The following is a 12,714-nucleotide window of genomic DNA, read 5'->3' on the forward strand; positions in this document are numbered from 1 at the left end:
ATTCCGAGCATGGGCGAGCTGATCTTTTTCTTCTTTTAAGGCTCAGATCACATCCACGAGTAAACGCACCCCTTCCAGAAACGCTTACCAGGTTGACGCAAAAACTGAAGTTGGCTATGAGGTTGGCCGTCAATCTCGAAAGATATGTAAAGAAGCCTTTTACTTTCATCCACTGAAAGTAAGAAGCTCCGACGTTCCTGAAAGGTCCCTCCCGCCACAGCGCAACTCCGGCCCTCTCAAAATATATCACCACTGGAAACATCTACTGAGGGGATAAAAAAAAGGAGAAATAAAGAAAGGGGAATGGGGAGCGTATAGTAGAGGCATCTTCCTCTTTATAAGTACATATTAAAGGCAACAGGAGACTACTGGAATCTCCATGGGATTAATAGGCGCCCAGTATGGGAGCAGACCGTCAGTGCTCTCTTTGGTCGTCATAGCCCGGCTTGACCACTCTTTAGGTGGCTCGCCAGCGACTCAGACCTGCCTTCTGAGAAAGTGTCTCTACTCGAAAGCAGGAGGCTTCGCCCTGAAAACAGGCAAAACCATTACAAGCTCGTTTGAGGAGACGACAATCTCAGGCAGGCTTTACTGCTTTCATCATCCGGTTGCTTTACTTGCTGCGTCTGTGTCGCAAGGGATGATGGCCAAAAGTGTAGCCAGATCAAACGGGATGGGGTGAGGTATGAGAGAGAAACGCCAAACGCATCAAAGCAGGATACGCAGGCTGGAAGATGACATGATCCATTATTCTTTTAGCGCCATAGAAGCCATACCCGAGCCCATTAGCAAACAAGACAAGAGAAAGAAACCAAGAAAAGCTGATACTTGTAGACGACCACAGCTTAGTGCTTCCTCCTCGACGTGCTGTTCACCAACTTCTTCTTCATCGCCTTGGGTATCTTCTCTTTCCTCTTCTCCCTCTTGGCCTCCTTAACCGCCGCCTTGTGCTGCTTCTTTTCGTCCTTGTCGATGAACCTCTTGCCTCTTGGTGTTCCCTTTTCGAATCGGCTCTCGTCATCCTCGTCATCACTACCCTCCTCTTCGTCACCACTGCCCTCCTCCTCCTCATCAGACTCCTCCTCTTCCTGATCCTCCGCCGTCTTGTGCACCACTTGATCCGCCAACAGGTTCTTGTATACCAAATCCTCTCCTTGACCCTCGTTTACCTTGGCGACATCCTTCTCGATATCGTAAACCTCGTTCAGCGTCTTGGGGATGTACTGGTTTCTGAAAACCTCATTGTCGACCTCCTGCTCGGCCCTGGCCTCCGCGGTATCCTCCACCTCCACCCTCGTCTGGTACAGCTGTTCGACCGTCTCCTTCATACCGGGTTCCTCGGCCGGTCCCTTGGGGTTGACGATGAAATCGAAAATCGTGCGGTCTGAGAGCGTGTCGACACCCTTCCTCCTGAAGAAATCGCCGACGTTCTTGATATCCATACGCAGGAACTCGAGCGAGTGGGGATGGTCGTGCTCGACGGATTGGGAAACATCAATGATGTAGAGCTTCTTGTTGTTGTAGAGGATGTTGTATTCCGACAGATCGGCGTGGACGAGGCGGCAGACTTGGTACAGCTTGCGCATGAGGCCGAGGAGTTGGATGTAGAGGTCGCGCCATTGTTCATCGGCGTCGTCGCCCGAGATGGGAGCGTCGCGCAAACGGGGGTAGGCCCAGCCCTTGCGATCTCCCAAGAAGCTCATGACGAGCACGTGCAGCTTGAGCTTGATGGGCTCCGGGCAGGGGATGCCGGCTGTGTACAAACGGCGCAGGTTTCTGAATTCCTTTTCGGCCCAGAGCTTGACCATCTTCCTGTTGTTTCCCTTTTCACTGCCGCTCTTGAAGCGGTGTTCACCAGTAATGTACTTCTCGCGATCCTTGAACACCAGAATGGCCGTCTTGTAGATCTTGATGGCCTTGTGTATGGGGGCCGAGCCATCCTCGGGGTGGAGTATGGCACCGTAGACGTTGGCTTCCTTGCCCGTGCTGATGGCGCCGTGAATCTCGGAGACAAAGCCCTGGTTGATCATCTGCAGCAGGATCATGCGCGTGCGCTGGTCGAGGACGAGTTCGGAGGTGGCGCGATCGGACTTGTCTTTGCTGCGCTCGGCGGGACCGGAGGCATTGTCGAAGGCGTCGATGCGGATCTTTCCGGCGAACTTGGAGAGGGCGGCGATCTGGTCGTCGACGCGGGCCGACGTGTTGGCTGTGGGTTTTTGTTGCTGGGCCTGAGCTTGGGACTGCTGAGAGTTGGTAGCACCGGCGCCATGTTGTTGGCGGTTGTACGACTTGGTCAGGTCGGTGCCGCCATCTTCGTAGTCGAGGTCATCGTCGGATTCAAAGACATCTTGGAGGTCGTCGTCGTCGTCTTCCTCTTCGATCGCAAGGTTGTTGAGCTGGGCGGTGGTGTTGCTGAGGTCGACATTCTGGTTGTCGGTCGCCGCTGTGGTCGACGTGAGTTCTGGTTGGGACGCCATCTTGCTGCCGAGTCTGCTTTCGTCAGTTCCGCCGATATCAGCAGGTGGTGATGAGACAGGATGGCAGACGAAATGGAAATCGTCATGGAACTTGCGAACTTCCACTTCCCGTCCACTGGCAATTTTCTTGGTGGGGCGAGCTTACCTTATCTTATCGTAATGCGGGGTGTCTTCCAGTGGTAGGGCTGTTTTCGAGATTCAGGGTTAGGGTAATCCGTGAGTATCGAGTTCTTGACGACGACTCGACTCGAAGACGGATTGGAATGGAACTGAAGATGTTCTTGGATGTTTCCGTTCCACATGATATGGCTGCTTGTTAAGTAGTCTTCGGCTCACTTTAGGCTTCAGCATTCATAACATCTTTTCTTGCCTCTCCGAGTACAGACATTGCACCCCTGCACCGATGGCGACCAGTTTGCCACTGGAGTGAGCTTGTCGCCTAATAGTTAGTACGCTAGGCGATGATGCTGACGCTATCATTCTGATTCATTCCACTTCCACATTCATTCCTTGAGCTTTGGTTTGCATCTTCGACATCTCAACACGGTGCGGAACACACCTACTTCTGCCGGTGACTCAATCAACGCCAACAGCACTAACAGCACCCAGTGTACGCTTCCCTGTTGGACAGAACCCAGCTGTTAGTGCTCAAAAGGGGCGACCACCCAAAAGCCAATTCTCCACCCATGGGGCATAGGCCGATCCCCAAAGTCATCAAGCTAGCAATGGACACCATGGTCCCGGGTAATTACAGGGAAACCTAACATCATCCTTCTTACATTCCATTTTACTCACGGTCAAATCTGGTATATGACCTCTGGATATTTGCGTCTCATCAATGGAAACGATGGAGACTTGCAATCAAAGTAAACCCATCACGACCTTCTGGCCTGCTTCCACCTCATCCTGCAGGCATACATTGACATGACGCGTTTAGATGATTCGATTCATGGTCGTTGATGACTCCCACGTCAACAAACGGATAATGGGTCATCGACCACCCGAGTTCAGGAATGAACATATTTACATCATGTGTGAGCCGCAACTTGATGTCAACACGGAGCATATAATAGCACAGGGCCACAGTTTCCAACATCCAATAGGTAGGCGCGTCTCCCAATTCCCTTTTTATTTTATTCCGGCAACCCCCATCGGGATTCCAGCCTTGCCTAAACGGGCTCACAACTTCACTCACCATGTGCCACTCCTACATGGAACATCACTTTTGCCGTAATGGCGCCGATTGTCCAGCCGGCTATGGCTGGGTCAACGAGCAAGGGCAGCTGTACCGACGATGGTTCGAGCGCACTAGAAGACGGGTTTACTGCTATGCCAGTAGCAGCGACTGCCCAACCCGCAAGCGGGTGTTGATGACTGACTTATTCGTTTCAAGACGGATTGATGAGCTGTGTCCCCTTTGCTCGGCCGCAGCATGATTGGTATGGGAACAGTAATGGCGATGAGGTTGCTAGGGGGATATTTAGTCATTTGGGTCAAGGTCACCCGGGGCCTTAGAGATCTATTCGGAAACTTTGTTTTATGCTCGGAGTTTCCATAGATTGCTTTGATGCTCTGCCCCATTTCATGTCGAACATTCGCTTCTTTATTCCCTCCGAGCCTCAACTCTCAAATATCCCCCCTTCCTGCCCCTCAAAATTTCCCACCTTGTTCCATTCATCGGTGTCCTTCCCTTCACGCAGATATACTCCCGAAACATACCCGCACGATATCCCCAAATTTCCGGCGCTTTCATTGTGTGACATTAGGGTCCTCTTCTGCCATGTTGGAATCTGGTTCAGCGTTTCCGCTAGGGTTGTCCTTTTCCAAAAGTCAGAAAAGGCATAAAATGGAAACGGGAAGGCGAGCGCGTACCTAGGGATTCTACATAGGTAATTTTAGGGAAGAGCAAGGTGTGTCCTTAGCGGAGGGTTGAATCAGTGCCTCGGATTCTCTAAGGTAACCAAAGGATGGAATAAGCTCGTTACCGTGACAAATCGTCCACTCGTCAACAAGAGTCAGGGATCATAAAAACGTCTGAGGTATTCTTGTAGTGTTTCGATAGCAATTTCACCTGTTGGGTGAGAAACGACTTCCAAGTTTGAACTTGATTTAGGCAGGTAGTTACCTGGCATTGCCTGTTCCTTCTATTTTACCTGCCCCTGACCTTTACCTTCCCACTTCCTGGTTAGGTCTTAACCTTTTTCACGATCCCTCCCTTTCCATGATTCCTCCTTTTCCACGGTCCCTCCTTTTCATACTGAATTCCCTGCACGGTACCTAGAGGTAAACTAGCGGCGATGTGAGCCTTTAAGATTATAGAGAAGAGGACCCAAATAATGAGGTAGAGGTAAGTAGGTACCTACCATTCAAGGCTGCAAGAACCAATCTCGATTGCATATATCACACTCCCCAACCTCAACCCAACGATCCAGCCACGAATCATGCTGAAGATTGCCTCGACAGCCTCTACTGTTGCAGTTCCGCATGTTGTGTCTTTGCGTATAATAGTTGTAGCGGCGAACGGTCCCCTGGAATAGGCCTTTGCCACCCCGGCACCGATCGCCGTTGCGGCAGAACCTGTATTCAATGCCGTATCTGCACATTTGGACTTGTGTGCTTTCCTATGGTATGGGTCTTAGTGCTTTTTGTCTGGGAGGTTGGTTTAGATTATTGTGATGCTAGCTCACTGCTTGTGGTTTGGGTGTCCTGGTGGTTTCTTTTTGTACCTAAGTTTAAGGTTGGTCTATCTTCGCCTTCGCTTGGTTGCTTGGTTGATGGGCTATCTGGTGGAAGAGATCGTAGTGGTGGAATTAGGGGGATATTTATATATTTCCGAGGAGGAACTATCGGGCATCATTTGTGGTCCTTGGACTACTTCGTTTACACCCCATGAAGGGAGGTGAAAGGCTTCAGAGAACTACTGTGAAGTTCGTTGATTGAGCCCCTTGAAGAGTCGGGTTGCCCTCGTACCGGAAACAGGAAAGAATAGATCGGCCTCCGTGCTCCATGAGAAGCGAACAGGTTGCTCATGTTCGATCACTTCACTCAACCTCCATCTATTATTTGTCCCATTCACATGCCCTCCACTTTGCAAGAGTTGAATCTCAAACAATTTGAGATCAGTCCCTCATCGCAAGATCGAAGGGCCGTGGACAGAGGTTTCCTGCTTCCTATGGCCTACGTCTAGAGGTATTCATCGACGCCGCTCAATCCTGTCCTCCCGCCTACCGCAAAGACCCTTCACGGTCACATTTTGAACCGATCATCTCTGTCCCTCTAGAAGTCAATTCACCGTGTGCCCAGCAGAGAATTTTATCCCAAACGGATCCTGTAGTTTCCGTCCTTTCAGGAGAAGGACCTCAAGAAAGCTCAAGGAGCCTCAGCGCAATGGGAGACTTGGTCCTGATCATAGAGCGGATAGACCATTGGGGGCTGGATTGGTCGCTGTAAAGGATCATGTGCATGGCTTGAGTGCTATTGGGCAGTCTGGAGGGTATGCCGGGACACATCTTGCCCATCCGCCATGTTGACGACACTCGATGGTAGTTTTGACGTGGATGTATGTCCGTGAGACTACCCAACTCCTACATCCCATAGTTCGTATCATTACACCAATTATTTGTAGTCAGATCCAATCAAGCTCCTAATTCATCGCTGGAGAGGAGGAAGATGATGAAGCCTTGTACAGAGCGGAAGGTGCTTTAGCGACACATAGAGTAACGAGATGTGGTTTTAAACATCCAGCTTTGCCAGTAGGAACATTAAATCAGTCAGTGTTTGTTTACATTACATACTAAGTTGATGACTACCTACCTACCTACCTACCTTATCCAAGAGTGATTGCCTTCCAAGCCCCCATGTTGCCAATTGTGACACCCAGCCGCACCATTCCTGTTTCCATGCCATGCCCAATGAGTAAAAAACACCAAACATACGCTCACCCAAACACCAACAAGCCTAAATCACATCGTTGGTAAACCCAAGACCTTCATATCATCATCAAAACGGTCGTTCCCCGGCCGACCCGGGTCCATTCAACGGCATCTTTCTTGGGGTCGGCGTGCTCGGCTCTGTTTCCCTCTCATACGCAGTCTCAACTTTGCCCTCATTCTCAGGTTCTCCATGTGCTTCCATCTCATACGATCCCTCTCTGGTGTCCTCCAACGGAACGACGGCCCATCTCCCCAAGGGCCTATCCACCACCCCCCACAAATCCGCCGGCACATAATCGCCCACTTCCAACCGGAAATGCTCTCTCTCCCTCTTGTCCGCCTCCACCAGCTTGTCCACCTGCTCCTTCGCTTTCCTCCATATGCTGTCAATCTTGCCCTCCACCGCTCTTCGTCGTTCCACTTCGAGCAGTAAGCCGCCATAAGCATTCAGGAACCCTTCGTAGAACTTCTTGAGCTCGTCCATCTTTGACACGTTCTCGTCAATCGTCTCCTTCTCGTCCTCCCATCTCTGCATAAATTCGGCCTCGGCGGCAACATACGAGGACGCCCGGGCACCGACCTCCTCGAGCATGGAGAAGCATGTGAGCGTAGCGGCGTGGGAGGCTCGGCTGGCTGAGAAGAGCGAATGGAGAGATGCATGGTCCATCTCCATTTGTTGCAGCACGTTGTGGATATCGGCAACCACGTCATCGACCTCGGCGGCATCGCGCATCACGACGTGTAGTAGTTCCTGGCGCTCGAGAGGGTCCATGGGTTCAAAGGCCGACGGGCCCGACTCGGATTCCTGGGCGGAGATGACGCCTGATATGGACACTGGAGCCTGGTCCTCGTCTGACGATGTGGCTTCTGCTGCGCGCCGGCGGGCCAAAGCAGCCCCGCCTTCGGTGGTGCGCACGGCGGTTACGCACATGTCGAAGTGCCGAGTCAAAGAGGAGAGATGTTCGGCCATGAGGTGGGAGCCCTCGGACAAGGCGGAGAGCAGGTTGGGTATGGATCGCTGGTCGGGGGGATACCCGTCGGGGGTTGTAGTGGTTGGGTTGGCGAGGGAGGCGGCAGCGGCCATGGCATCGGTGAGGGTACGCAGGTCGGTGTCGAAGCGGAGGAGATCGCCGTCGAACGAGGTCTTGGCTGCTGAAAGCTCGTGGATGCTCTCCTTCAACGCGTCGCGTACCTGCTCGACGATCTTGGGGTCGACAAAGTCTAACAGGCACTTGGGCTCCTCGCCCGGCTGGCGGAAAACGTTTTCGACTGTGGTCTTGCGCAGAACTTGCATGATTTTCTCAAGTCGGCCGTCGGCAGTGTCGAGGGTGCGAATGATGTGCTTGAAATCGCGAGTGCCGTTATCATAGGCGCGCGCCATGCCCCGGCGGAGCTGGTGAAGAATGTGAAGCTCTTGGAGAATGCCGTGGCGCAGGAAGGCGGTCTGCGCCGAGAGGATGACGAATTCTTGGTGCATCTGGCGTGCCGAGGTCGCCAGGTCGTTGGCGCGCAGGACAAGGGTCATGGAGGAGAGGGACTGTTTGGCGGCGAGGAGGTGCTTGACGAGGACTTCAACGGGCACGTCGTCGGCGTTGAACTCGGACGAGTCGGCCCCGTCCTCAAGCTCGTGGCCTGGTGACTCGGGGGATAGTGCTGGGGCGGCGGCGGCGGCGGCATCGTGAAGGGACGTTCGTGAGGGCCGTCTTGGTTGGGGGGCGTCATCGGGTGAGAGTGCTGCTGGTGGGCTGGGAGAGTGGGAGTGGAAGCTCGCCATTGTGACTGAGTGACTGACTGACTGACTGACTGACTGACTGGGTTGCGAATGTCTTAACGTCGTGGCCTGGGGTGGAAGAGCCGGTCGTGGTTGGTGAGGGTGGTTCAGTGCATGTTGGGTGAATGGTAGTATCGACTCGCTGACCAGCAGGAGGATCGGATGAAGGTAGTGGTACCTAGGTAGGCTGGGCTGTAAGGAGTGAGAGACTGGAAGACTTTGTTGACACGGGATTGGGAGAAACGAAGGAGATGGAGATGCCGCGGCCGAGTATCCTGGGTGGTGACGGAGGAGAGAAGTGGAAGGTCCATCCAATATGTCACCGAGACAACGAAGTGGAACGCCGGGCGCCGCGTCATGTCATTGCGGGGGTGCTGTTTAACCCACTGTAACCACCGACAGCTGCAGTGGGTTGTAGTGCATTAATGCCTGACTGTCATGTGACTTGGACTCCAATGAACGGCAGGACCCCCACGTGATCCTCTTATTTGTTTACATACCGTGACCTCTACCAACTCTTTTGTCGGAAATTCCACACTGCCGTGAACGTTAACAACCAAGCAACATCATTTGACTCACCATATCATGTCCTCCCCGCTTGCTGGTACCGATGAGCTCACACATTCGCGGCCTAAGAGGCAGTTGACGGACACCTGGCGATACTACGATCCGGAGGAAATGTACCCGCCGTTGAGACCTTCTAAGGAACTACTAGAGATGGAATGGGCAGCGCGCTTCAAGACCATCACTCCATGTGGGCGCAAACAGGCACCTTCCAGTCCATCACCAAAGGCGCTCTCGCCCATTTGGCACTTCTTACCTGTGGAGCTTGTGCAACGAATTCTTCATGAGCTTGTCAGTATCCATCTCCAAAACATTGGCTCGGACCCGTTTTATCCCTGGGAGACTCTCCGCCAGCTGAACCACCACCAAAGGCGGCGCATCGGTGCGCTATACTGACATCTCTTACTCCCCATCTTGCGCCTGGGACGTGAGGTAGAGTTTTACCCCACTACAAACCGTCCAGAAATCACAGGCATCGCCACCGGTTTGTGCTTCTTTCGTGGGTGGCCGACCAAGGTGAAGGTGAAGCTTACGATTCCACCAACGACACTATAACCTTGCGTCTAGCTGAGTGCGTAGTGGGCTATGCATACATGTATCCGGAAGACATGGAGTCCCCCTTTCTTGGGGACTGTGACTATTCGGGCTTTGAGTTTGATACCTCAAAAGGATGGAAGAGATATGTTGACAGCTTCCCACACGGTGGACTTTACCTTGACCCACAGCCCCATTACTCCTTCACTCTGGAATTTATTTCTGATCTGTACAGGTCTGGTGGATGAGGGGGAAAATACCGGCCAGCCATCTTCCGGACGTCCAATATGATGATTCCGACAATGACTCGATCAATGTCAGCTCCAGCCAACTCATTGGCAGCTTGATTCGGGCCTGGAAGAAAGGCCACATATGGGGAGATATTGGGAAACTCCATATGCTTTCACTAGCCTGGTCGGACCATTGTCACCGTCTTCTCTCGGTAGGAGAAGGATATGGGCATCTGCAAACCACTATGGGAGGGGAGGGAGGTTCAGAAGGGGAAGATTCAGAGGGGGGAAAAGATTCAGAATGGTAGCGCCCTTCACCAGCCGCCCCCCAGGAGGCCCGTTTGTTGGCCAGTTCCGCACGACTTGTCCTGCAGTCATGCCCGTTGGCTTGGAGCGAACAAAGGCTAATGACCAACAGCGACCGCTGGCCCATCCTCGACTAACCAGCCGACCAAAGCATGTTGTGACCTGTGCAACACGAGCTTTGCCGTCAGCGTCGGTAAATTCGTAGCCATGATCTTCATCTTGCATCTTTAACTGGCTGAGTGCCAATGTCAGACATGTCGCCAAGCCGAATCCGCACTAGACAGAATGTTAGCTCCAAGAAGAGACTTACAAGGCCGACAAGTCCGATTCATCTGATGATCTGCGACTCCAAATCCCGATTGGCGATCTATTTACGGCGCGGGCGGTTCGGTCGTAAGCCCATCGAACCCTGTTTCTCGTTGTCTTACGTCACGAGCCGTGGTCTAGTTATATGCCACTTCAGTTTTTAGGGGTCACCTTTGTCGTGTGAGCTACGCCATTTGCTGACAGACCTGTTGTGTTGCATAAGCCGCAATGCTCGCTCTAATTGAACAGCGGGAAGGAGATGCTCGGAGAAATTGCCGGTGATGAGGAAAGATGGAGTCCGTGATGGATGGGTACGGTACACCAAATGGGGAGTGGGAAAGGGAAGGTGAGTATGGATAGTCAGATGCCCATGCCAATTGCCACAATGATTGCCAAAGATGACCCGTCACCGACTCGCCGTTCGTGTCACGCAAAGAAAGATGGTTCCACATCGGGATATGCTGTGGACCGGAAGACAACATTTAAAGTGAGGAGCCCTCGTCGACTGCTCGAGTTGAAATGATCGTTATCCCATCTACTACAGGTATCAATATTACTGCATCAAGATCCTTCCTCGGACTTTTATCTCCTAATTCGCAGCACGCACTAAACCTTTTTGACGAAACGGAAAGCACAATGAAGTTCTCAGTCCTCCCCTCCACCGTCTTCCTCGCCTTCACAACTGGCGCCCTTGCAGCTCCCCAACCCATCCTCATCAACGCCAGGCAAAAGTAAGCCGAGCCCCCCTCCCTTCCTCCCGCACTCTTCTTTCTATTCCACAAAACTGACTCCTCTCTCCATCTTTGAGCTCCCAGCCACCACTCACAAACCCCAACCCCAACGCCTCTCTCCAACCTTTTCTCTCCTCCACCTCCTGCTCCGGCCCCCCTTCCCAGGTCCTGATTCCCGTCTCCTACGCCACGTTGTCCCCGGATACCACTCTCTCCCAAGGATGTTACGAGTTTGTCGACAATGGCGTGTCGACGCCCGTCCAGTCGGTCAGGATCACGGGTGTCTGGCCGGAGACGAATAAGTGCTTGCTGAGGTTCTATGAGGAGGCGGGTTGCCCTGCTGAGAGCGCGTTTGGGACGGTGGCGCCGAATACTTGTGGGAGCTTTGTTGGGGGGAGGGGTATTGGCAGTTATCAAGTTGTTTGTCAGAGCACTTAGAGGTCTGGTAGTGGTGGTGGTGGTGGTGGTGTTACATGTAAGGTTCTTGTGGAATGTGTTCAAAGTCGTGTTTCCTCTGTCTCATAGAGAAACCAGTTCACCATCCCCGTGATAAAATCCTCCCAGCTGAACCGGATGTACCTGCCATCTTCAGACACCTCCAAGCCCTCCAGATTCACTGAACCCTTACGGAGATTGTACATGTCCAAGCCGCGGTGAAACTGGATAACGTTTTGCTGCCAAGTTCTCGCACGAACCCCCACGATCAAGTAGCTCGAAGTTCTGTCCGCAACATAATCGTCCCAAGCGTCCAGGAGATCGTCCATCATTTCCTCTATGGTCATGTCACCTGCCGCGACGAATCCGTTTTCTTCAGGCTTGTAGAGAAAGAAGGTAACCTTCTTATCGGGGCCAAGCCTCGTCAAAGCGTGATAATCTTCAGACTCGGGAAAGTGAAAGTAACGAAGAAAGGGGGTATCAAACTCGGCATCAAGGCACAGGTAGAGCGTTACCCTGGTCAGCCACTCGTCTAGGAAGTGGCGCTCAATGAGATGTCTCTGACGTCTGAAAAGAGACTCACGGCGAAGGTTCCAGGTTATGAAAGAAATTCCATTCTTGATGCCGATGTCGGGTGACATGGCCACGAAGTTTCCTTCAGTATCAAACTCGCATTCGTCGTTGAAAAAACACTTGTTGATGAAGCCCTCGATGAGGTGATTGAAAATCTTTTGTACCAGTTCAATTGGGAGCTCTCTCCATTTTGTCGACATGATTACTCGCTCGTTGTCCCACAGATAAGTATCAGCGGGCCATGTGGTAGATAGCCTCAAAGTTCCAGGGGAGTGAGGCGAGGGCTCAGAGGAAAGCTCGGGGTGAGGCTCAGGAGAATGCTCATGAGTGCCTTCCATTGCAATGAAGGAGAGTTGGGTTGGTAGATGTGATGAGCGTCGATTTGCGCAAATGATACCTTCAGCGACGTTTCTCAGAGTCAAGCGGGATGATGGCCCGGTTGCTTCAATGATTAGGTAGGTGCTCTTTGACGCTTTGGTTGCTGTGCAGCAGCAAAAGCTGTGTTGGTACCTACCTAACTCTGAACCTGAGACGGATGCCAGCTATATATACCTAGCCTAGGGTAGGTAGGTAGCTGGCAAAATCAAAAACCCACGATCTGGAAATACTAAAGTTCTGGTGATTGCCAAACCGTTGTCACAGGGAATTACTGGTCAAACGGAGACAGTGTGGCCTGCAGGGCAAAGGATTTGAACCGGGAAACACGCGGATCGATGCAGGCGGTCTACACTACTTACATACAGGTAAGTTGCTCACCTACCTCTACGCAGACCATAGCAGAGTGTTCTCAAAAGACAATTAGTCGATTAGTAAGGCTGATAGACTGAACCAAATAGCAAGTGGAAAGCAAAGTTG

At 52.3% G+C, this 12,714-nt stretch overlaps 4 protein-coding genes across 4 annotated transcripts; 1 reads left to right on the plus strand and 3 right to left on the minus strand.

Annotated features, from left to right (window-relative positions):
* Positions 1–358: 358 nt before the first annotated feature.
* Positions 359–2,868, minus strand: stk-52 (serine/threonine protein kinase-52). Its single transcript, XM_951023.3, has 2 exons — positions 2,623–2,868; positions 359–2,490 (listed from the first exon to the last, which is right to left on the minus strand). Exon 2 carries the CDS (start codon positions 2,475–2,477, stop codon positions 846–848), a length of 1,632 nt encoding a protein of 543 aa, XP_956116.2. The 5' UTR covers positions 2,478–2,490; positions 2,623–2,868; the 3' UTR covers positions 359–845.
* Positions 2,869–6,225: 3,357 nt separating this feature from the next.
* Positions 6,226–8,540, minus strand: NCU08766 (hypothetical protein). The gene has a single exon (XM_951022.3). The coding sequence runs from the start codon at positions 8,181–8,183 to the stop codon at positions 6,477–6,479; it is 1,707 nt and encodes a 568-aa protein (XP_956115.1). The 5' UTR covers positions 8,184–8,540; the 3' UTR covers positions 6,226–6,476.
* Positions 8,541–10,590: 2,050 nt separating this feature from the next.
* NCU10641 (hypothetical protein) lies at positions 10,591–11,415 on the plus strand. The gene is made up of 2 exons (XM_001728232.2): positions 10,591–10,851; positions 10,929–11,415. Exons 1-2 carry the CDS (start codon positions 10,640–10,642, stop codon positions 11,287–11,289), a joined length of 573 nt encoding a protein of 190 aa, XP_001728284.2. The 5' UTR covers positions 10,591–10,639; the 3' UTR covers positions 11,290–11,415.
* Positions 11,349–12,197, minus strand: NCU08765 (hypothetical protein; the record flags this gene model as incomplete). Its single annotated transcript, XM_951021.1, has 1 exon — positions 11,349–12,197. The coding sequence occupies one exon, from the start codon at positions 12,195–12,197 to the stop codon at positions 11,349–11,351; it is 849 nt and encodes a 282-aa protein (XP_956114.1).
* Between the last annotated feature and the right edge of the window lie 517 nt (positions 12,198–12,714).

Source organism: Neurospora crassa, linkage group III (genome assembly GCF_000182925.2).
Source record: "Neurospora crassa OR74A linkage group III, whole genome shotgun sequence".
In the NCBI taxonomy this organism is placed as follows: domain Eukaryota; kingdom Fungi; phylum Ascomycota; class Sordariomycetes; order Sordariales; family Sordariaceae; genus Neurospora; species Neurospora crassa.

Bases quoted from the DNA above. Each gene is read 5' to 3' on its own strand.
- NCU08766 (XM_951022.3), bottom strand. From the start codon at position 8,183: ATGGCGAGCTTCCACTCCCACTCTCCCAGCCCACCAGCAGCACTCTCA.
- stk-52 (XM_951023.3), bottom strand. From the start codon at position 2,477: ATGGCGTCCCAACCAGAACTCACGTCGACCACAGCGGCGACCGACAAC.
- NCU10641 (XM_001728232.2), top strand. From the start codon at position 10,640: ATGATCGTTATCCCATCTACTACAGGTATCAATATTACTGCATCAAGA. The intron at 10,852-10,928 runs GTAAGCCGAGCC...TCCATCTTTGAG, and splicing joins CTCATCAACGCCAGGCAAAA to CTCCCAGCCACCACTCACAA.